This window comes from Uranotaenia lowii, chromosome 2 (genome assembly GCF_029784155.1).
Source record: "Uranotaenia lowii strain MFRU-FL chromosome 2, ASM2978415v1, whole genome shotgun sequence".
In the NCBI taxonomy this organism is placed as follows: domain Eukaryota; kingdom Metazoa; phylum Arthropoda; class Insecta; order Diptera; family Culicidae; genus Uranotaenia; species Uranotaenia lowii.
The window spans coordinates 119,644,356-119,671,229 of record NC_073692.1 but is presented as its reverse complement, the minus strand read 5'-3'; the positions used below and the strand labels follow the sequence as shown (position 1 = coordinate 119,671,229).

Below are 26,874 nucleotides of genomic sequence, written 5' to 3'. Positions count from 1 at the left end.
CGCAGCATCGCAAGCGTGAGCTAGAACCCTCGTCAGTTCTTCCGCGGACAGGTTGTCCAGGTTCCTCTCCCAGTGCAATGCTTCGACAAAGACGTTCTGGGCGAACTGCGTTGTCTTCCAGAGGCGTTCTCCTGTACGAGACTCGCGTCTACCTGTCCGCGTCGTACTTGAGCCTAGCCGATAGCGAATCGCGAAGTGATCGCTATTCGTGTAGGCCTCGCTCACCATCCACTCGCTTACCAACCCCGGACTACCGAAGGTGACATCTATGGTTGACTCGCTCCCGTTCCAACCTTAGTAGGTACTGGTATTCCCTACGTTGGCCAGATCCACATTAAGCCTCGCCAGGGCTTCTAAAAGAATTTGACCTCTGGGGTTTGTGAGGCGGCTACCCCATTCATCGGCCCACGCGTTAAAGTCGCCAGCAATAACGATGGGGCTTTTCCCCATTAGCACATCCACCATCTTGTCAACCATAGTGCCAAACCTCTCCAAGGACCATCTTGGGGGAGCATAGCAGCTACAGAAGTAGATCCCGTTAACTTTGGCCACCACCATGCCTTCGTTTTCCGTCGCTACAACTTCTTGTATGGGGAAACTACCTGTAACCCATATCGCGGCCAGTTTGGCATCATCAGTCGCCCAATTAATGCCATTCGCAGCTCTGCGATATGGGTCTGCCACTAGCGCGATGTCCAACTTTTCCTCAACTGTCATCTGCCGCAACAGCTGGTGTGCTGTGTAGCAGTGGTTGAGGTTAAGTTGGACGACCTTTATGCTCTTGGCGCCCGGGGTGGTACCGCCTGCGCCTTTGTGTAGGCGGGGCACCTAGGGTTGCCAACAGCGTGGTCTCCAGCGCAGACAGGGCATTTAGCAGGCTTTTTGCAGTTAGCCGACTTGTGGCCGGTTTCGCTGCAGCGCCAGCATATGCCACTTCTGTCTGGCCCAGTGCAGTCGAACGACTTGTGACCGTTCAACAGGCACTTGAAGCACCGGTCCGGTTGCTGGGGGATGGATATCTGACAGATAGACCATCCCACCTTTAGCCGTCGAACATAACCTGTTGTTGGAAGCACTAAAAAGTAGAGGTCTGTACTACTTGCTGGTAGAACTTGCAATACTTTATTTCTAATAATTCGCTTCCTGTGGAGTCCCGGGTCTAGACCTTATTAAGATCCAAATCCAGACCGCCGCACAACTGACTTGATTGCTTGCTATACTCTACAAAGGTCAGTTGTGCTATCGATTGCTCAACATCGTCGGTTGAATTGGGCTCTCATATATTGTCTGTATGGTGGGAGCGCAAAGACGATTTATATCAAGATACCACATTCTCCCCGTTCTCAATAATTATCCTTCTACCGATGGCCATGGGCAAATACCCGGCTTACTATCGGTTGCCATGGGCTGAAACCTGGCTATTAATAATTCGACGGCCATGGGCTGACACCCGGCTCACTATCGTTTCAATATTAAAATATAGTTTTCATTTTAATATCAAATATAATAATCATTAGAAGCCCATTCAGGGCGTGCCAATTTAAGGCTTTTGCCCTTCCGGGTGGTCGAATCCCTCTATGCCTTAATGGGCGGCCAAATACCTCTTTGCCCTATCGGGCGGTCGGGTGGCCCCATTCCTCCCTCCTCTCTGAGGGGAAATGCCAAAAACACTAGCATGGATCGCCAATGTGGAGTCCCGGGTCTAGACCTTATTAAGATCCAAATCCAGACCGCCGCACAACTGACTTGATTGCTTGCTATACTCTACAAAGGTCAGTTGTGCTATCGATTGCTCAACATCGTCGGTTGAATTGGGCTCTCATATATTGTCTGTATGGTGGGAGCGCAAAGACGATTTATTTCAAGATACCACACTACCTTAAATACAAAACCATTTCCATGGTGACAATTATTAATTGTTTATTCATTATAAACAAACATCATGCGTGTGTTTCTACCATTCATCTCATTGATTGCTTCGATGAGACGAATCTCAACATGTCTTTTGACATTGAAAAACTATCAATCCAGTTGACATCACTGCTGATGCCTAGTATGACTAGTATCGTGGTATAACATTTTAAGCAATGTGTTGCTATAGCTATAGCCTATAGGCACCAGCACTCAGCAGTGGTGTCAGTTGAGTTGATTTTTTTCAATGCCAAAAGATTTAAGCTAAGATTTAAGCTAATAATTTTTTTGCCTATTAAGATATGCAGTTGTGATCTTCGACAAAGTTGTTCAGTAAAGAATTTATAAATTGGCACAAAAAAAACCATCAGCAGGTTCGGTTCTATAGAACAAACAAAAATGATGTTGATTTTCTCGGATAAAATATTCAATTTTCCCATACAAACCTAAGAGTTTAAATTTACTCATGTAAACGTTATTCAAAAATTTAGACTCAAATTAAGATTTGTCATCCTCGTTTTAACTTCGATTTAAGCTGACTGTTGAGTCATCTAGATCTCCTTGATTGCTTTTTAAAAACAAAACTCGTTCGAATTGTTGACTTCCTACTGTTTCAGGACTTTATGGATCCAAATTTTGCACAAGTATACATCACATCAAAATCTAGCTTTGCTGAAAATTTTATCATTTTTTGTTTATCTTCAAATTTGTATCTTTCATAGGAAAAATTTTTCAGTATCATAACTTTCTACAACAAGAACTAAAATAAATTTAAGAAATTATTTCAGACCAGTATTTTTTTCGTTTCATTGTGTCTTTTTTGGTAGGTAGGTACATTTAGAAAAAAACATTTTCTAGATTATGGAAGAGTCCCTCCCCGATCTGAGGCACTGCTTACAGAAAGAAATCCATTGGGGTCTAGAACATGTACTTTTCTTCTGAAGATTATTGTTTTTCGAGTTGAAACTTCAAATTTTCAAACTTAAATTATTACTACTTATATTATTGAAAACTCAAAAACTTTCTCGTAACTTGTTGAAATCGATTTAAAAGAAGAGAAAGAAATTTTTATGTTTGTTTCTAGTTGCATAGTTAATTTAAAATCAGTTTTTCAATCCTTGACACTAGAATGTGAATATATTGCATAGTTAGTCAAATTTCAACATTTTTTATGCAGTTTAAGCTAAGTACTACAGTTTTCCGGTTTTCAAGCCCTTCAATTTTAGTTTATTTAGATTAAATATGTAAACGTTAGGTTCTTCATAAAATTATTTGAATTTTCAACTGATACTTTTTATTACTTTTACACTTCAAAACAGGACTCGGACTCGACCAGTATAAGCGCTACGATGCCAAGGTAAGTGAATTCAGGTGGAAACATGACAGAGTAAAACTCACACACCAGCATACAAACTCCTTACCCGAGTTACTGAACAGAAGATTCCCACACCAGTTTTTTTCCCGGAAATCACATCTTTTCCTGTATGATTTTACGCCTGGAGCTTAGATGTTCTCCAACTGGTCGATTTAGTTGTTCCTTGTCTGATTTTCCCTTCCAAAAACTCACCACTCCACTCACTTTTTCGGTTATGGTATGCTATTGTTTACTAGTTCACACTATAAACACAGATATGCTTTCTTATTCTGATTGTAGCTAATAATTTTCGAATTTATTTTTGTTCATCGATATAAATGTTTTCTCTTCTCTTGTTTTTACTTCTAACGATTGGTCCCTTTACAACATTTGTCCTTTCTTTTGATTCTTTTCCCTTACGATAATTCAATTGAATCTTTTCACATCTTATTTCAAACATAACCTACTCAATTACTAAACTTCGTCTAATAATCATAACTTTTAATCTCTTCTTTTCGACCTTCTCCCTCTAATTTTTAATTTTATAATCCACTTAAAAAACCAAAATCCTTAACGGAAATCTCTAAACCAAAAAAAAACTATGCTTCTACTACTAAACCAAACCAAACCAAACCACTTGACTTGTGTACTTTCAGAGTATTGAAGAGGTATAAAATTTCTCACCATGACTTTGATACTTTTTTGCTAATGTTCCATTTCCTATTTATTACCTTTTTCTGCTATATCGATACTGTTAGAACTTCCATCCAGAGTACTATTTTCTTCTTGTTTTCATCATGAGTTCCGTTTCAACACATTTGCTTCCAAAAATGGTTTTCATCTCTTCAAATCAGAACATCCGGTTTCGATATCAACCAGTCGCATCTCCATTCCATTGCACCTCGATTGGTGTGTTATTTTTTAGTACTTAGAAGTCGGAGGGCCATACATAAATTTTACGAGTTCAAGATTTGGGAATAACAATTGAGAGAACTTGTTTCAAATTTATGGACGGCCACACTCGAGTTTAATTTTCCGTTAACTGATATTGACTTGCGCTGCTTGCGAAGTTTTGTAAAATAAAGTTAGTGCCATGGGAAGTTTAGGTACTGGTTGTGTAAATATTTTGCACCAAAAACATGTAATCTCATCTACATTTCAGAGTAGTTTTATTGGGAAAAACTCTGCACTGTTGTATATTGTAAAAAAATATGATTCTCCATTTAAACGAAATTTACAGCACTCTGAAAGCATGCATGAAATCTGGCCATTTTGCTATAAGCTTACTAGAATGCTGGTTTAGAGCACAAACTGTTTATTTCCAAACTTATTTCCTTAACAATAATACTTAAATTACTTATGTTTGCATTGCATGGAGAATGTTCTTATCAAAAGATTTTTTTCAAACATATATTTTTTCCACTTTTTCAAATATTTTAAAATCCAGAAAGCTGTGTTATTGTTCAATTTAATGTTCTGTGGAACCTTTTTGATCAGTTGTCATGCTGCATCAAACTTACATGTCAGACTATCATTCTTAGAATTCAAGTTAAAATGTATTTTTTTTTTTATAAAATTCATATTAAAATTAACAACTAAAATCTAAAAGTATTTTAAAATTTAAACCTATTTTCAGTTCACTTTGAAGTTTTCTTTAGTCGACGTTTTGTTTGATCCGGAAATCTAACTTATTTCTTGAATTACAAATTCCCATAACATTTTTCTTGTCCTTATTTATTCTGTGTATTAGTTAGAAATTGTATAAAATATGAAAACTCAAGTTTGATAACAATGGTATAACAGAAGATTTCATTTCTTCTTTACAACAAAGAAATGAAAAAAAATGTTTTCGTGTCTCTTATCAATTTTCAAATTTTTCAAAGAAGTAAATTTAATAGTAACATTGACATTTTTTCTATTCGACTGTTTCATCTCTAATTGCTGTTCTGTATTTCCGTTTTCTACTGCTAGATTTTTCGTAAAGCTAGTCTGAATACTTTTACCTCCTAATAAATTAGCAAGCATTTACAATGACACATTAAATGTATCGACCTGTTTCATTATTCTATGAACTAAAATTTATTTGTAATTTTTTTCCTCACTTCTTCGACAATCATCCATCGCGTGGACACGCTGATCATCTCCAAAACAGAGTGTTTCAACCCGTTTGGATTTGCAACTGGAGAACGACAGCATCTTCTACAGCCTCGGATCGTACGGGTTGATTTCGTTCTCCGATTACATCTTTCTGCTGACGGTCCTTTCAAGTAAGTAATTCAACAATTTATCTTGAAATTTGATTTGAAATTGGTTCAAACATCCAGAAAATTCAAGATTTTGAATACCTGTAATAAGCAGTGTTGTCAATATTCCAGATTTTGTCTGGATCTTCCAGACTTTTTGGACTTCTGCCAGACATTTTTTCAGGTTTCCAGACTTCCAGTCTTTTGACATTTCTTCCAGACAATTCCAGACTTTTGCGTTAGAACTGAAATTGTTCTAAGAAACTATGAAAATTCAAAATGGTCATGGTATCACATGGCGGGAAATTATGAAAATATATGAATTATGAATTCAGAACTGTTTAAAAGCTATTAATAATGGAAAATGCTTCGAAGATGTATGTTCAATTGAGAGTCAGGCAGGAAACGTAACTGATAATAACAGAGACCCACGATAAGTGGCTTTCTGTAATATTGCCATCTGGCGACCAAAAAAAAAAAAAAGACATTTCCAGACATTTTTTTAAATCTTCCAGACTTTTTCCTTAAACAGTTGACAACCCTGATAATAAGCCATTTCTAAACTGAAATGTCGATCAGCCGAAATCAATCGATTTGAAGTTTTGTGAATATCTTACGGCTTTGCGAAATTGCTTAGAACGCTTTAAAAAAGTAGGAACTACAGAACTTTATTTTGATTCCTAACGAGTATGAAAGCAAACAATAAGGCTAGACAAAGCTTACTGATTACTAAACAAAGTTCTGTTTGGGCCATAAAATGTTCGTACTTCTCAGATTCCATTTCAAAACGAATTTTCTAACTGCATTCAAAACAGTTTTTAGGTATTCTTTGATACACGTCTGTGCAGATGTAGTAGGTGTATGAAAATAAATTTCTGTCTGTCTGTCTGTTACCTCATTTTTTTTTAAATTCCTGGCAAGAAAATCTGTCTGTTACCTATAGACTCGGAAACTACTGAAAAGATTTGCGTGAAATTGGCAGATGATGGTATTGGAGGCCGGGGAAGGTTCCTACTATGGTTTGAGACCCCTTCACAGGAAGAGTCAGGGGGCTTTCCAAACAAAAGTCAAATGTTTGCATAACTTGAGAAACAATCGAGCGAATGGTACCAAATTCAGCATGGGAGGAAATTATCTACGTGAAACATTTCGAGGATGATTTGAGACACCTTCGCCTTTTCCGATAGAAAGGTGGAAGAGGGCCTATTTTACAATTTTTTACATAACTCAATTTGGCGTGGTAGGGTATTTGGGTAAGTGAAATGTCTTTTATAATTATAACAGACCCTCCCTCCTTTCAATGAAAAAATAGGGAAAGGGAGGAACAGCTTTAGTTTTTTTACATAACTCAAAAACTATTTAAGCAAATAGAATACGAGTTGTATTTCTATGGTTATTTGAGACCCCCCTTTTTCCCATTGCGAAGATAGGGAGGGAGAAGTGAGGCTCCCGTACTATTTTTATTGCATATCTCGATAACAAATTAAGCCAAGGGAATCAAATAAGGCATGGAAGGGAATTTGAGTACATAAAGGTTTCGGTTCCTCTTTGGTATGACTCCCTCCTCCTTCGTTGGGGAGATAGAAAAAAAGATGGCGCTCCTCTACAATTTTTTGAGCGTAACTTGAGAATTGATCAAGCGAATGGAATCAAATTTGGCATAGGAAGGTATTTGTGTGCGAGATATGTTTCTAAAATTGTTATAACCCCTTCCGCCTTGCCGGGACGAGAGGGGAGAGAAGAAGGGGGTTACATATAATTTTGTTGTGTCGCTGGAGAACTTATCAACCAATGAATCCAAATTTGACATGAGAGGATTTTTGGGTACGAAAATATTGGTATGATTATTACAAACGCCTTCCTCCTTCAAATTTTGGGTGATGGGGAAGGAAATCATACTACTTTTTTGGCATAAATCGAGCACTAAAAATCAATCAATCAATCAGAAGGATAAATAAGAGAGATTTTTTATAAAAAAGGTTTTTGCATACGAAGAATTTAAGATTCTCCTTTTTTCCAGAGCAAAGTTGGAAAGGAGACAAGTAGAAATTTTCCAATATTTTATGCGGCATTACTCGAAAACTTTTCAACAAATGCACAGTGGTGAAAATGTGAAAATCGCTGCTTATAATTTTTTAGTTTTACATTTTATCTTCTAAGTTTCTTGGAAAAAGTTATACAGTAAATTAAGCTCTACAAGAAAATGTTATGATTTTTTTATTAATCTCTCCATAAAAAATCGATAAAAATCTAACTTCTAAACCGTAGATCCCATCTCGTTGCTGTCCTCAACAAACTTATTTAAAATGTAAATTTATTAAACTTTGTCTTGAGCTTCGAGTTTCTAAAACATCCATTTTTTGAGATACAGTGTAAAATATGAAAATAACCTTTAAAATCAGTTTTTCATCATAACTTTTTTCTGGTAATTTTAAAATCTTCAAAACATTCAACAAAGTTGTTCCATACCAAATTCATATTGTTGTTGAACATTGTAAGCCTGCAAAATGTATGCTTTTAGAGTTATATTGAGAAAATGCATAAAACAAGTGCTATTTCAGCCTCAATTTTACGAACAATCGGCAACGTTCGGCAGCTCGCACTATTTGCAAATTGATTATCAAGGTTGTATCTATAAAAAAAACTGTAAACATCGTGTGTACACAATAAGTTTTAAGAAATAATCATGATTTTTATAGAGAAAAAAACATAAGTGGTACTATTCTTACTTCGCACCTTTTTTCATTGTTTTGGTCCTCAATGCCAAATGCTTCATCCTAAAAAAGTCAACCTATGTTTGATTTATCCGTAGAACAATTTAAAACAAATGATTACAGAAAATTTGGACGATTTTCAAACATTCAAATTGAACAAGCAAAACACAAATTGGTACTACTCTTGTTTCGCTCACTGTAGCAAGTTATAAATCAATCGAACAGAACATGTTTTTTTAAAGCTTTTTCATTACATTATTAATTTTTTGTTAAAATACCATAAATAATATTCATATTAAAATGTGTTTGTTCTGTTTTTTTCAAAACATTAGTTTTTACACTTGAAACCTTAACGTCATATTTAGATCCACGTGGATTTAGATTCTTCATTGTTTTGAGTTAATATTATTACTTACTTACTTATTTTGTATTTAGGCTTTTGTAAAGATGTCATTGATTGAATGAGTTTGGAATATTTAAAATATTTAGCGAAAAACTACTCGAGCCAAATTTTATAATATCCCTTCAAAACATTGTTAAATCAAAACCGTCTAAGTCTATATATCATGGTTAATATTTTCTGAATCATAGTTGATAATTTGAATCAGCTTGGGGGAAAATTTTGTGAAAAATTAATGACTGAGTTAGAATAAGCAGCTTGCCAATTTTAGGTTACATGAAACCATGATAATGATAGTCATAAATTTACCCGTTTAGGAGTTTTCTATGAAATGCCAAAAAAAGTTTCAATATCGTTTTGAAATTTTACAAAAACCTGCATACATTGAATGACATAGGTACAATAAGGTTGCCAGAATTTTTTCAGCACGTATCCGGGCCGGACAAACCGAGCAATTTTTACATAAAAACCTTGCAAAATCCGGGCATTCGATTTCAAATTTACGACCAAAAATCCGGGCAATATCCGGGCAAATTTTGTCATAAATTAGAAATTCCTAAACAAAAATCAAGAAAAAACAATGAAAAAAAAAATTTTTTTTTCTCATGTACATGTGTTTCGATTTAATTTTATTGGAGTTAATTTTGAGATCAATGAACCCTTCTAAAATATGTGACTTTTCCCAGCAAGCTGTTTAACTATTCTGTTAGCCATGGCCGTAGAAACGGGAGGGAAGGGGGTGGTTTGGGGATCTAACCCCCCCCCCCCCCCCTCCCCATACACATGAGAGTTTTAACAAGCGAGGTATACTACTCTATACTCAAAATTTTGAATTGTTATTAAAATTTGGATGATTTAGGAAGGTTATTTGATTGATAGTGACCAATTTTATTAAGAACTGGTGTCAAAATCTCGAAAACTATTCGTAAATTCATAATTATACAACAGTTTTAAAAAAGTCACTTGCGGATAAAAATTCAATTCAATATTGAATTTTCAATTAAATATACCTCTTTTCAGAGGTTCTGGTTCCATACTATCAACGTTGTACTTCTGTTTTCATATTTCGAATACTGTATCCAAGTTCAATTCATCATTAGAAACTAGAAATGAAATTTTTCATTAGAATTCTGATTCTTATTTGAATCTGCAATTCATTCTTATTTGAAGTTTTTTAAACTTATTGCTTTTGCAGAGATAAAAAAAAGCTTCAAAATAACGATCTTGAATTAAAAACTCAGATTCATCATATTTAGGGATATTTTGAATAAATTTCAGAATTCGAATCAAAAATAAATAATTGAAATAGTAGTAAGTTCAGATTGAAACCAAAACCTTTTCAAAATTTGAGCTTTCTAGAATAATTTTCGCACACATCCAGCCCAGGAAATTTCGAGCATTTTTTTTAAACCTTGTAAAAACCGTTACTTACCTATTTCAATTTAACATTCCGAAACCCGGATAATATGGGAAAATTTGAGAAAATTCCGGGTCAAAATTCAAAATAAATTAAGGAACATTTAAAAAAAATTGAATTTCATTCTATTTGTCGAAGCACATTAGCAGCCTTCAATTCGTTTGAGGTATCCGAAAAAAAAGGTTTATTTTGATGAAACAAACATTGAGGAAAAAACTTTTTTGGACGTATAAAGCAAAACTGAACTTGAAATATTTGTTTAATTTACCAAGTGATTTCAATAAAACCGGGAAAAATCCGAGCAGTTTTCTCAAATATCCGGGAATTCGGGACGGACCGGACCTGTCTCGAAAATTTCATTGCAATACCGGGCAAGCCTTGATAAATCTAGACTATTTGGAATGCTTGATCATAGTTGAGTCGTTTTTGGAAACAAATTTCACTTTTAGTTCATTTTTTTTAATTCTGAACCGGAATTTATATTTGGAAACAATATTGAAATTCGAAAACAGATCCAGAATTTAAACTTGAATTCATTAATTAATATTCAAAATTTAGATTCAGATTCGCTCGTATATGAGTTGTGCATTCAAGACAAAAATATCAAAAAGATTATTATGATGAGGAATTCAAATCGCAAGAAATAGCAGAATTATAATTTTGATTAAATCAATTTCAAGGTTTTTATCCAATTAATTTCGTTCACACAATTCAGCTGAGAATAACAAAGATTAAGGAGAATTTTATTTTATTAAGCAAGTTTGTTTTACAAAAATACCTGATTTTTATTTAAAAAAAAAACCATCAACTGGATTTTATTTATGTATTGATTTTTAAAATATTTCTGTTAAAGAAACATAAAATCTTCAGGTAAAGAATCTGCAGGGAATTTCTTTTTGCTTATTTCCCCTGAGCTTTATAAATATTGCTCTTTTTTTAAGTCAAATGCAAAACTAAAATCTTAAACTTGAATCAAGTTCGCAAGAATCAAGTTTGAACCGCAAAAGTTTCAATTCTCACTTTTTCTTTTTGAAAATCAATTTAGATATTTTCATAGATGGTTGTAATATTTGAATTCGTTTGAACATTTTTGTTGGTGAGTTTGGTATATTAAGCATTATATAAGTTTTTCAAAAAAATTAAAGGCTTCCAAAAAAATTTCTTTTGCTCAAATCAAAAGCCACAATCAACCAGATTGTTGTGCAATTCCAAGCCGATGAAAGTAGCTGCCCACTTTTAATTACTTATTGGTTCAGTATACAAATATAGCTTACCATTTTAAAGATTCCATAACATATTTATACAAGAAACTAAAACATACGATAAAATTTTAATGTAATTTTTAATTTAAAAGTGAATTATCAAAAAGGTTGGTACATTTTTTTAAATTCATGTATTGTCACCAAAAACCCCTCATCATAAGGTGATTCTTCCTACGGCCCTGCTGGGATCTGCTGAGCTATTAAAATTTTTGAAGTTTTCTGCGGTAAAATTCAATAAAAAATGAAACCCTACAAAGTTATTTTCAGTCAAATTGTTTTTTTTTCTTAAAATTTAGTAAGTTAGTCGCCGAATGTAATAGTTTCCGCTTGTAATAGTTTCTTCAGGTTATCCCCAGATGCATTTCCTCTTAACAAAAAATATCCCATTCCCAAAATATAATATGTGGCCGTAAGGAAAATTCCTTCAGAAATATATAATATACATATATTTAAATATAATATGAAAACGATTATTTTTTTTATTCACTAATTCTTAAAAAAAGGATACTAGTCTGAAAAAAAAGTAGATTAGTACATGTAATTTAAAACGCATGAGAGCGTTTGGTCTCTGTTCACCACTTTACGAAGACCAAAATATCACTAATTTATTGTTAGGCAAGTTTTGATAAAATGCTGCTTTTTAAATACAAATAATAATACTAAAACAGCAAGAAGGATCAGTCGAAATTTATGGAAAAACTAGCATGATTTCGAAATACTGAACCATGCTCCAAAAACACTTCAATCGAGTTCAAAATTACAAATAATATTTTACGGGAACACGGTGAACAGAGCAAGCAAGAAACTGCAGAAAAGACAACTAAATGGAATTCTCTCACCAAGTTCTCCTTTCCGCCATCTTCAAATTGAGCGTCCCAGCAAATGGCCTTCGCTGATCCGCATTTCGAACAGCTCGTCCGCTCTATCGGCGCTTGTTTTTTTTTCACATTTGAACACCAATTTTATTAAACTATTCCATATAAACTTCACTTCAACCAGTCACCACCATAAAAAATCAAGTCCATCCTCTCAGAAGTTTTCAGAAAACATCCCACTTCTTGCGTAAAGCTCAGATTCCAATGCTGATACTCAATATCGCCATCAGCCCATCACAATCTTCTTCCAAACCCCCACGAAATCCACAAAAAAACTTTTTCGGAAATATTTTCAGCTATTTAGAACCCAAAACTAATAGCATAAACTTGAAAATATGTTTGAAAGGTACAATTAAAATGCAAAAAAGTCCTACATGTGTGTGTTCCTCTTTTATTTTAATTAAAGGTTCAAAAGCTAAAAATGTTGAAAACATACTTTTTGCCTGGAATTTTGGGACTTGGACCACTCGGCTGTGCCTGATTTAATTATTTTATAGAAGCCACTGTATACCTTAGGCAGTATTCTGAGAAGATTTGTGAGATTCATCCTAAGTTTCAAGTCCGAAGAGCTCTTCGATGTAGACACCTACCGCCTTAGGGAGGCAGAGAGCTTTCTATAACATTTGGAGGCTGGCGTTCCGCTAGGGAGCAGTATATGACCTTCAATTTTCTCTCTGTATGTAAACTATCTCATCGAACTATCGATGCATGGTATACTTCGCTTGTGGTGACCTAAGAGTCATTTTTTAATTGAAAACTTTCTTACATAAGTAACCACAAAAAGGGAGTAATACCTAAGTGTTGACATTTTTTTTTTCAAACAAACACACCGTTTGCAATGTAAAATTTAAAAAATTTAAAACACAGGGCTTTTTAAAACCGGCAATAGTATCAAAAACACCCCCAAGATCTGTTGGTGTTCGTTGGCGTTTTTTTTGTTCAATGGCGACCGTCATGCATTTTTTTTCAACGAGTATAAAGGTAATCGAGTGTCGATTTTGGTGAGGCACCTCCCACAATGCTGGTGTAATTTTTGTTTCTTTAAGATCCACGTTTTGTTTCGAATTCAAAATTACTCAAATTTCTCTTAGTAAGGTCTCAACTCATATTGAGATTTACCAAAATAGTGTTTTTTTTCCTTTTTTTTCTTTTTTTTTGGGATTTTAAACCAATTGGTTTATTCATCCCCAAACTAAAATAATTTGTTCCATGGGTGTTACTGTTTCTGTTTCAGGGATGAATTTCGGATCTGCTGGAAGTAATGAAAACAACTTTTTTTTGTTCACTTTGAACGTCACTACAAGATATCCATTTCACTTTTAATGATTCAGTCTGTGTCACTTGTTTTTTTCTGCTTCTTCTTCTTCTTTTTTTTTTTTAACTATATTTCACCTTGTTTGCAACTGCGCCGCTTGAACTTGAAAGAGACTATATAAGAGTTATTTTTTTTTGTTTTGTTTTGTTTGTAGATATAATATATATTGTTGTAGGTATATAAGATCTCACATTTCGTTTTTTTCTTCTTATGTTTGCTCATCGTGTTTGAAACTACTTTTGTGATCTGTTTATAAGTTGTTTACCTTTGTTACTATGTGTCAATTTATGTTGTTTCAACTATATTTTTTAATGTTTTTCTTTTGTTTGATGAAGGTTTGTGTATATACTGTGAGGAATTTTGTACGGTACTGAAAATAAAAATGATCAGATATTCAGGTTTTGTTTTGTAAATACAAGGTACACGGTTGATGACAACATTCATAATGGTACAATTAATTTCTATTTCTATTTCGAGTGCTGTTCCCAATCAGATTATGGGATAAGATTTTATGGTTTTGAAAAGTAATGATTCTGTTAGGTAAGAAATAAAGAAAAAGATCCGTTGGGTTTTTGTTTAAGATTTTAGAATCGATTTTTCGTTTGACATTTGTGTTCTGTCTCAAGGTTCCAAAACGTTTTTTTGTAATATCAATATAAAAATAGATTTTTCGAAACACTTTGGTTTTGGATTTAAACATGCAGATGTACAATAATGCATTAACTAACGTTTTTTTTATGTATAATCAACTCGAGCGGGTCATTTTGAATTGCTATCAGCAGGAGTGCTATATTTTCGTAACTAAACTATCCGATCGGTGTTTGGAATCGTAGTTTTTGGTCTTCGGTACAACATCGATGTTGGGAAAAGTCTGATTATGTCGTCTTTTGTCTCAATAATAGTGCCATTTATGTTGGTTGTAAGTTCAGTCCACAATAGACATCTGTATCTACCTCCTACCTTAGCACCGTTTTACTTTTTTTTGAAAATGGGGGATTTAAGTTTTATCTTTTTGTTTTCCTAATATTCGAATTGTTTCAGCGAAGACGATAACTTTGTTGCTTTTGAGTTTTGGATTTGGCACTTCATCCACTAGTTATCTACAGACACATTATCACATAAGCTTTTTTGACTCAACCCCGAACTTCTATTCGGACTTTTGGTTTTTTTTATTAATTATTCACAGCTTGATGGGATCCGATTCGGGACAAAACCGGAGGCCGGGTCGAGTGCGTGTTTGCTAATTCTGGCTGGCTTTCATGTTCTAGTTAAAGTTATCGCTCCGCTGGGAATTTCAGTTGACTAACGATGAAATACGTCATTTCGTAACCTGACTTACACATACACATCCATATCTATATGTAAAGAAATACGCATATTAGTGATTCACGTGCGTACCTGTTAGGTGAAAATATGTGGGGTTGAAAAGAGTTTTTCCGGGCTGGACTTTCAATTTGTATGCAAATTACTGGCTGGGACATGCACGTGGGTCATAGAACATCGATCACATGTAAATAGCAGTTTGTCAATATGCTCCCTACTCTTTTTTTGCTTCCTTCATGTGCCATGCTTTTTTTGTGCAATTCGAAAATAATTTCGTTTCATGGAAAGTTGGTGGGCCTAGTCCTTTGTGTACTTTTGTGTTACTATTTTACTTTTTTCCGTGCCGTGCTTCTCAGTTTGTGCAGGTTTGTTTTTGTTTTCTACAGACACCTATTCATAAATAGTACCTTGGTTAACATAGTAAGAAACTATCCTAGTAAAATAACCGTTAACTTTTCGTCTTTGTTAGATTTAGACTTTTTTTTTAGTTTGACAAAATATGTAAATATGTATAAGTGTTACGCTAACGACATCTTCACAAAAACGAACATCGAACTGTTGAATATATAATATATATCTGGTTGTTATTATACTATCCTAACCCTTAAGTCTTTTCCGAGGGACACTCCGTTGTATACTTCAACACGGGGTGTCGTTACATTTCCGTATCAGTATTCTAAGCTGACTTTCGATTTGCCCTTGACGCGACGTCAGAAGAATAGGGATTTCAAACTGCCTCACCAGTAACACCCTGTTATCCATCGTCCAGCGTTTCCTGGACGTAGCTGTAGTACTTGGTGCTGTTGTAGCCGAACAGCTCAAAGTCGAGCTGATAGATCTCCAGTACTTCTGTCAGCAGCTGCTCGTCTATCTGGGAGAAATATCTGCGAAGAAGAAAACAATACAGTGTTGTGGAAGTCTTATTTTTAATCTTATTTAACTAACCTTGGCACCAGATTCCTGGTATTGCTGGTGGATCGATTGGCAATCGCCCGTGCCTTTCCCTGGGGCATTTTGTTCAACAACAGCGTCTCTAGGCCGGCCTGCCTTATGATGTACTCGGTGTCCCGCTGGAATGTTTCCACCTTGGCGATGAGCGTGAAGTTGATGCTGCACGGGGTGCAGAAGGAGTACACCGGGCTCCAGTGCTCGTCGAAGCGTCCGCCACTCTTGTAGTGACTGACCAAAAACTGTAGAAACTCCCGGAAGGTCGGTCCTTTAGGGTATTTCTATAATAACATGAAATCAGTACCCGATGAAAAAATGTTCAGCAAATCTTAAGTATTCATTGGTCTTACCACCGGTGACTTTCCATCCTTGGCTTTTTTGCGAAACTTTTTTATTATCTGCTCCCCAAGTAGCTTGTAGTACTTGTTGCGACAACCCTCCAATTTATTCCTGTAGGCCGAAACTAGCCGCTCGAATGGCTCCCGCACTATCAAGAACGAGATCGTATTGGAAAGATAGTCGTTCAACTCTGCGGTGCTAGGTCGTGGAAACCTCTGCCTAGCCAGATCGATCGGCGATGAACGGGTTCGCTGCAGAAATCGAACGTCGTATCCACCTGTTTTCAAGAAGAAAATATCTTTAACACTCCCCCATAACTCCATTCCTAAACCCCGAAAGCCTTACCCAATATGTTGAAGTAGTACATCCAGGTACTACTGGCGGCCTTAAAAATGTTACACCAAGCCAGCCCATGCCCAGGCGAAATGAAAAATTCCCAAGCATTCGGTGGATACTTCCCGATGATCCGATGCTCGGCGCAGATGTTCCACAGAACCGTCCGGCGATCGTTGAAGTCGGCCTCGGCTGCTGTGTTCAGTTCTTCCGAGTATTCGTAGACCGGATTCAGCGTTGAATGGTTGCTACTCGTTGCTGTCAGCATTCCGGAATTCTGGGCCCTGGAAGACTGGGATCGGGTCGAGGAGCCGCCTTTTGCCGGATGCAGCCCAGCGGCGTTGTTGTGGTAGTGCTTCGGAATGTTGTGCTTCCCAGGCCGAGCTGGAAGATTACCGATGCCCGCCGGTGCTTTGTGTAGCTGGATCAAAATATAGAAAAAATAGCTTGATTTAGTGGAAATTATCTATTACATTTACCATACTGACTACTGTGGCAGAAAATGCCTTAGCTCTAACGCTAAAAAAAAATATATGAGAGCCAATAATAAGTAAGCGTTGGTGAGCAATCGCTAACACAACTGAATTATGTACATATCTAGGTAGTCGTCAGGTCAGTCATGCGGCAGTCTAAAATTGGACCTCAATAGGGTTCTGACCCGGGACTCCAATGCCGCAAGATATGGATTTTGCAGATTGAAAAAACAATTCCTAAAGAACAAGGCTGAGATTGCCATATTGCCTGGTTTTACCCGGACGTGCCGGATATTTGAAACACAGTTTTCCGGATTTCGTTGATAAAGGCTGGATGTTTTTCCGAATTTGTTCACCTTTTATTCAAAATCAAACAAAAAACTCAATTAAGTAGAAAATATTTTTTTTTATGTTTTGTGTTCGAAAACGAAGTTTTTGAACAAGTTTTATAAATTAAACATGAACGGTTTGCAGATGTATTTCGAAAAATATGTATGTTTCAAATGTTTTCTTGTTTTTTTTTTCGTAGAACAATTTTTAAATCAAGTGCTCGTATTTTATAATGTTTTCATACAAATTAGCCAGATGTTGAGAATGAATCTGTAAACACAAAATGTCCTCACAATTATTATCATTTGAAATTTTTGTTGAATTTCATTTTTTTTATTAGAGAGGTCTTTAACCATCGCAGTCATTGAGTTATTTTTTGACACAACTGCGGCGCTGCCGTAAACCCAAGCTAAATACATTTCCTGCACATCGTGGCTACTTGAAAAACTACATAATTTTAATCTTATAATTGAATACGCGCCCCTATAAGAATTAATGCTTTATGAAAATCACCTACAATTTGCGCGAATTTTTAATTACTTTAACGCTATGTGATGATGAATGCTACATCAAAGGTGTTTAGTATTGACATGATATTTGCTCCTATTTTCCTTTGAATTTTCGTTCGAAATAATACTAATTTTCAATCAAATATTTTCGTTCATAATTTTTATTTTCTTTTTCTTGACGTCAAAAAGAAAATATAAATATTAAAACTCAATGATCAGCGTCATATCGACATGATCTGATACAAAAAAGAAATTCGTTAATTTTATTAGATATTATTTAATATTGCTTAAAAATCTCAAAACTTTCGTCATCAGCCAGCCAACAAATTGCCTACAGGTACACGAAATGACCACAAAGTAAGAAAAAACAGATACAACGCCCTCAAAAATTAATACCCGAGTCAAAAAGTCAGCTGACTAACGATAACTCCTTTTTCCTTGCTCGATAAAAAAAAATGTAAAAAATGCGTTTTTTTTAAATACTTTGCGTGAAATTCATAAGCTAGTGACGTAGAAGTGAAGGAATTACTATAAGATGCACATAAAATCGATGCGATGCTCCAAAAGCTTAGTTTACGTGAAAAATACCGTAAAATTAATTTCTGAATTATTTTGCGTGTATATACAGGACTTTAACCCTAGCAGTCACACTTTACATTTCAACAAGTAAAGAAAATCAAATGAAAAATACATCAAAGAAACAATTGAACTTATAGAATTTTTTACATGGGTGCTAAAATTATGAATTGAATGCTTAAACGCTGTCAAGAGGTCTGCCTTCATGAGGTCTTGCAAAAATAGTGCAAGTACCTACGATCATTAATTCTCATTCTAGACAAGAATTCGTGGGTAAATTCTTGTTCCTCAAGAAGTGTGTCTATTTCAGATGATTTCACGGAATTTTAAATCCTAATAAACACCTTTATTGATCAAAGTTGTTAATTTCTGTTAAACAGTAGTGAGTAAGAATTATATAACTCATAGTATTTCTCTTTAAAAAAGTTGAGAAAGTTGAAAAAGTAGTTTGGTTCTTATAAATCTAATTACATTTTGAACTTATATTTTGGTGTTGTTACATTTAAAAAAATAGTCTAAATCGACTTCAAAGCTCTCTAGCAGCTATCTACTAGATAAATTTAAGTTTTCATTTGGCCAAATGATCCAAAGTGGACCCAGCGGTTGAAAATCGGTAGGTTTTTTTAATTTCACCTCCACAAAACATCAGGTTGTTCATATTTGGATCAATCATTTAATTTTCTCTCTTTAGATACGAATGCCATAATGCTGGTAAAGTGTCAAAAATAAAACCTAAAAAAAATAAATTTAATTTTTTCCTTTCTTTTGATAACAGTGGTTTGTGAGACTTTTTTTTATTTTCGCCAAGTCACATATCGGTTTAAAAATGTTTTTCAAGTTAAAACGACAAAATCAAATAATATTTTGAGCCTTATGATCGTCCTATCAATATTGATGTACAAAAGACCATTTCGTTTCGAATACGTTCGATATGTTTTTTTACTGATTTTTGAATCTTTAGTGTCTTGATTTTTTTTTCATATATTCGGGTTAAAAATGAAAACTTTTGTCGAATATACATATGTTAGCCTTTTTCTTGCATTGTTAATGATTTTTTGAAACATTTTGATGTGTTTTTATGTTGTTTACCACATTAAGGACCGCAAAGAAATCTAAGTCAAGAAACACCGAAATTCGGCATACTATTACCCTTATTACATAAGACGAGTCACGAGTCATTTTACTCGAGTGAGCCATTTTGGTATTACAGTAGTCGAGTCGAGTCGAATTTCAGTCGAGAAGCTCGATTGAATCGACTGCTTGAAGGTTCGTGACTCAGCCGTTTCACTCGACTACCGCAGTACGACATTTCGCTCGACACGACAGTGACTGGAGTCGAGTCGAGGTACTCGACTCATCTTATGTAATAGGGCCCTATATCTCAAAACCAAGGTTGCCGAAATCACAAAAAAAACCTATAATTTCACATAATTTTGAGAAAATTGTCGTCACATAATCGGTTTCACATAACATAGAATTGCAGAAATATTCACAGATTTCACAGAATTTTAAAATTGCACATGTTTTTGCAAAATTGATTTTTTAAGTCAATATAAATTCTGGATTTTTATCTATGAATTGGAAAATATGATAAGATTAGTAATGTTTATTGATTCTTCTCAAGTAAAATGTAAAAAAGACGTTATTTGACATGACTTTAAATGGAATTGAAAAAAGTATCACCGAAAACAGTCACAGAATTTGTGGGTAATATCACAGAAATCACAGTATTTTTTTTCGTCAAAACACATATTTTTTCGGCAACCTTGCTCAAAACTCGCTGGACCAAATTTTACAAATAAGAAATCTTTGAGCTACCAAAAGTATTGGGTTCAATTTTGTAAAAGTAAATTTCATAATACAATTTATCACAATTGAGTTATGCTTCTAAAAGAAGCACATTTTGGGAAATTATGAAAAAGTAAGGAGATTGGAGCATAATAGGCAACCAAAAGTTTTCAGCTTATTCAACAATACCAAACGACTTCAAATGGACGAAGTCTATTCCTTTACTGGTTTTAAAGTAAAGTTTAAATTCAACGTTAAAAAAATGCACATTTTTAATCAACCCTTTAATACACAAACTTATATACACAATTAACTGGCATTTGTTTGAAGAATGTTGAGTGTGGGTCTCGCCATGAAGTGATCAAGGCCGCTTCCAGACATTTTGAATCAAATTTTACCCCTCGGATATCCTCTAGTTTGTAGGCATCATCACTTAAAACAAACACTGACGGGAAAAACAAATTAAAAGAAAGCTACCCGAGAAAATTTACAGCTAGATTATGTGACAGATAGTGTCCGAGTCTCCCCATCTAGAGGTGCTCATTTCGCCCTTGGTCCGTAATAATGTGAATTCTTAATTTATAAATTCAGTTTATTATGCCTGTCTGTTATGTCAGTTTAGTTCAGTGATGCCAAATATCGGTTATTGAATAACAAATCCAAAAATTGATCTTAGCTCCAGCCTTTTAAATTAATGCTCTTTTAGTCACTCTGTCTTTTTCACCGGAGCCGGAACAACTCCGAAACAATGTTAACACTAATATTTTAATTTTTTTTGTGTTTTCGCCACACCAATTTTTATAACCTACTCGAGCTACTCGACTGAAGTTCGACTTGATTCGACTTCTGTAGTATCAAAATGGCTCACTCGAGTAAAATGACTCGTGACTCGTCTTATGTAATAAGGCCCATAGTGCCATACGTGATAAATAACTAATGTTTTTGCTAACAGGCAAAAACTGTTTTATGAAATAATGCCGAAATAAGAATCAAAATGAATTATTGAGCGAGTCGTCAGGACAGCTTGGTTATGTTCACAATTTCAAGCGGGTTGAGAGGGCAGCTTGGTATTGGAGGGCGAGTTGAGAGGCAGCCTGCACTTATTGATTAAAAAAATTCAAGCGAGTTGAGAGGACAGCTTGAAATAGAAAGACGAGTTGCGAGGACAGCTTAAACGTATTGATAATGAAAGATCAAGCGTGTTGGGAGGACAGCTATGAATTAATTTAAAAATAACACCAATAAGCGAGTTTAGAGGACTGCTCGGTGATCAAGTGGGTTGAGAGGAGAGTTTGAAATAAATTAAAAAAAAACACCTATAAGCGAGTTGAGAGGACAGCTTGGTGATCAAGTGGGTTGAGAAGACAGCTTAAGATAAATAAATAAAATACCAATAAACGAGTTGAGAGGACAGCTTGGTGATCAAGCGGGTTGAGAAGACAGCTTGAAACAAAAAACCAAGCGAGTTGAGAGGACAGTTTAGTGATCAAGCGGGTTGGGAGGACAGCTTGAAAAAAAAACAAGCGAGTTGAGAGGAAAGTTTGGTGATCAATCGGGTTGGGAGGACAGCTTTGAATAAATCAAAAAATAACACCAATTAGCGAGTTGAGACGAGAGCTCGGTGATCAAACGGGTTGAGAGAACAGCTTGAAATATATAAAAAAAACAAGTGAATTGAAAGAACAGCTGGTGATCAAGTGGGTTGAGAGGAGAGCTTGAAATAAACTTAAAAAAATCCTATAAGCGAGTTAAGAGGACAGTTTTGTGATCAAGCGGGTTGAGAAGACAGCTTGAAACAAAAAACCAAGCGAGTTGAGAGGACAGTTTAGTGATCAAGCGGGTTGGGAGGACAGCTTTGAATAAATTTAAAAATAACACCAATAAGCGAGTTGAGAGGAAAGCTCGGTGATCAAGCGGAATGAGAGGACAGCTTGAAATAAATTTGAAAAAACACCTCCTATAATCGAGTTGAGAGGACAGTTTGGTGATCAAGTCAGTTTGAGAAGACAGCTTCAGATAAATGAAAAAAAATTAATAAGCGAGTTGAGAGGACAGCTTGAAAAAAAAAATCGAGTTGAGAGGACAGCTTGGTGATCAAGCGGGTCGAGAGGACAGCTAGGAAAAAAATAAAAAAGAAACACCAATAAGCGGGTTGATAGGACAGTTTGGAAGAAATACAAAAAAAAAATTAAGGACAATTTGAAAAAAAAAATAGTGAAATTAATTAAGAGGACATCTATTAAGGGATGGAAACTAAAGGGAATTGAAGACATTTAAAAAAAAGTATTGATAAAAGTTGGGGAGACAGCTAAGAATTTAAACTGAAATGAAATGAGAGCACATCTTAAAAAGTCATAGGCGAGTTGAGAAGGCAGACTGAACGTGTTGAAACGACAGCTTGAGATAAGGCAAAATTATGGAGCCTTTCGAGAAAACACTTTGAACAGATTGCTGAGATTTAAAGTGAATTTTGATAAAAACTTGAAATTATATTGTTGTTAGGATAGCTTTTGATAGAAATATAACTATTCGAGATGATTTCTTCCTACCTAGAGGTGCTCGTTTTGCCCTTGGTCCGTAATATCGTGAACTGAACTGACGATCATTCCCATCATTCCGGATCTCAGAAATTCTTTTTATTAAGCCTGTCTGATAAGTTTAGTTCAGTGTTGCCAAATATTGGTTTTATCTTATTGAATGACAAATTTAAAAATTGATCTTAGTACTTGTCCATTTCACCGGAGGCTGAACAACTTCAAAACAGTCTTAACACTAATCTTTCATTTTTTGTTTTTTGGTTTACTAAACCAATTTATAATAATCTTAGCAACAGGTTTTTAAATTTTAGCTTGTCACACTTTTCTTCGAAGAAGAAACCATCTAAAAAAATTAAGTCATAGTTTTTCAATCTGTGCTTTATAAGCCACTACGTCTTTATTTCTGGTGCGGAAAAAACTTGAAACAATATAAGCAAATGTCCTTTTAAGTCTGTACTTTTCAATTTTTTTTTCACCGGAACCGGAATCTCTAAAACAACCTTAGCCACAGCCTTCATCTTAGCTTTATCTGCCAATTTTTCTTCATTTCCGGAGCCGGAAGAATCGCAAATTGGAATTGTTTCTAAGCAATAGTCCCGCTTGTTTACTCAAACCGGTACAATTTCAAACCAGTCTTCCAAATGTGTGTTTTTCCAATATGGGCGTCTCTTTTTCAGGGACCGTAACAATAAAAAAAATAGTTTTTGAAATCTGCGGGAACCGGGATCGAAAAATCTCATGCAATATCAGGAACATACTTTCAAAAATTTGTTTCTCCAGTTCAGAAGGATCTCTTTTATATAAGCTTTAAGAATCTGTATCAGTTCTATTCTAAGTTAAAGCTTTTCAAATGTTAGCTTATGTTTTCATCTTCTTCACCAGACACTGAATCAGCTTCACTAGGCGAGTACAGACAGCCACAGTCAAAGTTTGTGCTTATCCTGCCAACTAAAACATTGTCGTGCATTGATGATCAACGAAATTTTGAAGCATAACTCAAATGTTAGAAATTTTATAATAAAACTTGTTTCTACAAATATGAACACAATACCTTTGCTAACCCAAAGAATCTAAATTTCTTGAATTTGGTCCAGTGGTTTCTGAGATTTACAATGCCGAAATTTGTAGTTTCACGGCTCAGCTTTGCTGTCCTTAATGTGTTAAAGAAGAGAAAACTTTCATTGAAAAGGAAATATTTACCTTAGAAGTATTAATCCATCAAAGTGTGTAGAAAATTCATATTTCTTTTAAAAAAAAAGAGCTCATTCTACCCATTCTTCCCTTGACGATGATAGATTTTGCATGAGGTCAGAATAAATTTTCTTCAAATTAAAAAATTATGTTAGCAAATATTAGAAATTAAAAACCATCGGCTCGGATCATGGCTTTTTCTATAGCTCAACAAAGCTAACAGTCGCTGAAAAAGTGAAATTGAAAAATGTTGAAATTTTTCGGTGACTTTTTGGACCACAAGGTGTTTAATAGTTGGAATGTTTTTAGATTACCCAAAAGCATCACCAAATAAAAAAAAAACTTTGAAGACCTGCTATAGATCCAAATAACTCGCAATGCATTTTTGAAAACAAAAACAGTTTCGGTTTTTAAACGTTTCAATTCGCTGAATCATTTAAGGTATGAATTACATCATTTTTTTTTCACATCTTAAAATCTGCATAAATAATTGCACAAAGATTGCGTGACTTACAGTCAACCTGCAGACTGTTGCTCATGATTTTTTTTCTCCACAAATCGCTAGGATTTCATTCAGGATTTTCATTCTTTAGGATGATTCATCTCTCTAAATCGCCAGGATGGTGGCGAGCTTTGCTTTCAAAACTATTTCAAGGAGGAAATATGCTAAAAACAATCAAATTGCAAAATGCGATGAATTTGGCGCCAAGATGTTCCTGTGAGGAATGGATAAATTATAAGGTTTCAATATTATCTCTGTTTATCCTCGTAACGTTTGGCTTCCTTTGCCAATTGCGGACTCCTAGTCCTGTTTAGGCGATGATCGCCAGTTAAGGACTTTTAGTTCAGTTAAGGACTCTAAGTACTGTTTAGGCGATGATCGTCGGAGGCTTTAGTTTGAGGCTTTGAGTGTAGCGTGGTGTTGATCGCTATTTGGAAACCATTAGTCCAGTTTAGACTAAACTCGTCATAGGATTTTCAAGTTCTGTTTTATTTTTCAAAAATATTTTTGTCCAAGGCGACAAGCACTTAAAGCTTGATCCAGTTTGGATGAAACTAACTACCTATAGCTGATAACCAGAACTTAAATTTAAGTAAAATTTAAATCCAATTTTCGTCACGATGTCACATCATGTTTTAGTTGATTGTGCCAGTAAATCAAGATGTGTCAGAGTATATTTTACACTGATTTTCTATCCAGATCAGCATCGTCCAAGCCGCTCATTACATTCCCCGGAGGAGAAATATCAAAATGACACTTAATCCTAATTCACTCACCGCATCCGCTTTTCCGCCGGGGCCAAGTTTGTTCCGATTGGCCGAACTAACCATGGTGATCGATTCCCGCAGCAACAGCACAAAGTACAGCCCGAAGACCACGAACAGTAGCACCACCTTCAGGCAGATGTAGAATCGCCGCCGGTTGAACTTGAGCGACAGCAGTGACATGGTCGGCTTCCGCTTCCGGTGCTGCTGCGGGTGACTGTTAGCGGCGGCCTGATGGTTGTGATGGTGATGATGGCTGTTGTGCTGCTGTAAAAGTTTCTGCAGCTGCTGTTGCTGATGCTGCTGGTATCGCGTTTGCTTCTGTTGGTGGTGCTGTTGCTGTAGAAGTTGTTGCAATTGATGGTGGGAACGTTGCTGATGAGCGAGATTTTCCTTGGACATCTTGAATGAATGTTGCACTTGCTTGTGATGAAGAAAGGATTGCGCTTAATGACCCAACTGCTATCGTTGTATGGCGATATATCTTGAAAATCACACATTTTGCCCTGCACAATTCACTTCATTCCGGATGAGATACATCGCTTCGTGTACTTCTCAAGTTAATCCTTCGCTGCCTTGGAAGGGATGTTTGTGAAATCTGCAACGTCCCCCAGGAGCAGCAGGTTGCTGGCGAAAGATGTTGAATGAAGGGAAAATCGATTGTTACTCACTCTGATGGTTGAGCGTACTTTCCAATTCATGAGAACATCATACGAAACAGTTGCCCACTGGCAGCGATTATTGCAATTGATTCATTTATGAGCAGCGGAGCAATCCGACGAAAATTTGCAAGATGCCACTAGACGGCCCCAGCACTGAATTCAGTAGTTACATTTGGTATCACGATACTTCATTCCGGGTTTGCAATTAATCGCCACTTCAAAGCACTTCCTAAAGGAGCCAAGATAGACAAGGAAATGTTTCTTTGTTTCAAGGATTCACACTGATTCGCATTCGCTGACTGGCACGGGGAGCTTTAAACCAAGAGAAGAAAAAAAACATTTTGACATTTATACTCGTTTTTAACACGAACACTGTTTGCCTCTAGGCGTTTTCCGAGTTATGTCTTCATTTTCCAAATATTTTCCTCACTTTCATCCCCCCTTTCCCCGAAAAGCAGCGTAAAACGGGCGGCACTGTTTCAACTGCTCAAGCGAGCCACGATTTCATCCTCTGCTAAAAACTCCTCCTCTTCCGCCTAACATTTTCAAGAGGAAACTAGCTGTGCCCTGTAATGTGGAAGTAAGCGCGGGGTGGAATCCGATATCCTGTGATAAAAATAGCCCTCCCTTTTTCCGCAAGGATGACGATGATAAACTAACGAAACCACCTTCTGAGCGACGACGATGATAATAATAATAACAGCCCAACTACAAGGGTAGCAAACACTCTCGACCAAGAGGATGGGGGAAGGCTCAGCAAAAAAGAAAAGCCCAAGACGAAAAGCAAAACACCCCCTGCTTCGAATGGTGGCTGGCGGCTTACACTTAGCACCGATTATTTTTCCACCTGCTGGAGCAGCAATTCAACAAACTGTTTTCCCGAAAAACCAACGACGACGGCAAACAACTTAAAAACTTTGGGCACCCACCGAAAAAAAGGCTGCACAAAACGACGGGACCCGTGCACACCTTGTTGAATGCAACTGCAAAAATGGAATGACGAATTTTTCGTTTCCTCGCTCCATCCAGAGCGAGTGGTGTTTCCGAGGAAAAGCTTTAGCTATTCACATTTTCCTCCATATAGCCTCGCTAGCAATGGATTCCGCCT

General features: G+C 35.8%; 2 protein-coding genes across 6 annotated transcripts in view; one reads left to right on the top strand and one right to left on the bottom strand.

Moving 5' to 3' along the window:
- The window catches only part of LOC129743740 (calcium uptake protein 1 homolog, mitochondrial-like), a 53,790-nt gene that overhangs the window by 9,457 nt on the left and 17,459 nt on the right, over positions 1–26,874 (top strand). For both annotated transcript variants that reach the window (XM_055735871.1, XM_055735872.1), the window contains exons 5-6: positions 3,231–3,268; positions 5,418–5,532. In XM_055735871.1, the coding sequence (XP_055591846.1) occupies positions 3,231–3,268; positions 5,418–5,532 (153 nt within the window). The remainder of the gene's footprint in view (positions 1–3,230; positions 3,269–5,417; positions 5,533–26,874) is intronic.
- On the bottom strand, positions 13,485–26,806 carry LOC129743742 (carbohydrate sulfotransferase 11-like). Of its 4 annotated transcripts, none has more exons than XM_055735877.1 (6): positions 26,696–26,806; positions 25,117–26,078; positions 16,447–16,855; positions 16,113–16,378; positions 15,760–16,043; positions 13,485–15,698 (listed from the first exon to the last, which is right to left on the bottom strand). In XM_055735877.1, the coding sequence occupies exons 2-6, from the start codon at positions 25,504–25,506 to the stop codon at positions 15,569–15,571; spliced, it is 1,479 nt and encodes a 492-aa protein (XP_055591852.1). In that variant the 5' UTR covers positions 25,507–26,078; positions 26,696–26,806; the 3' UTR covers positions 13,485–15,568. The 4 variants fall into 4 exon arrangements, with proteins under 4 accessions (XP_055591852.1, XP_055591855.1, XP_055591854.1 ...); XM_055735880.1 differs by having other exon boundaries at positions 25,117–25,702; positions 26,696–26,761; XM_055735879.1 differs by having other exon boundaries at positions 26,614–26,751.

Coding starts and splice junctions, on each gene's coding strand:
- LOC129743742 (XM_055735877.1), bottom strand. CDS start 25,506: ATGTCCAAGGAAAATCTCGCTCATCAGCAACGTTCCCACCATCAATTG. Junction 16,856..25,116: donor CCGGCGGAAAAGCGGATGCG/GTGAGTGAATTA, acceptor ATTTTGATCCAG/CTACACAAAGCACCGGCGGG. Junction 15,699..15,759: donor ACCAGGAATCTGGTGCCAAG/GTTAGTTAAATA, acceptor TCTTCTTCGCAG/ATATTTCTCCCAGATAGACG.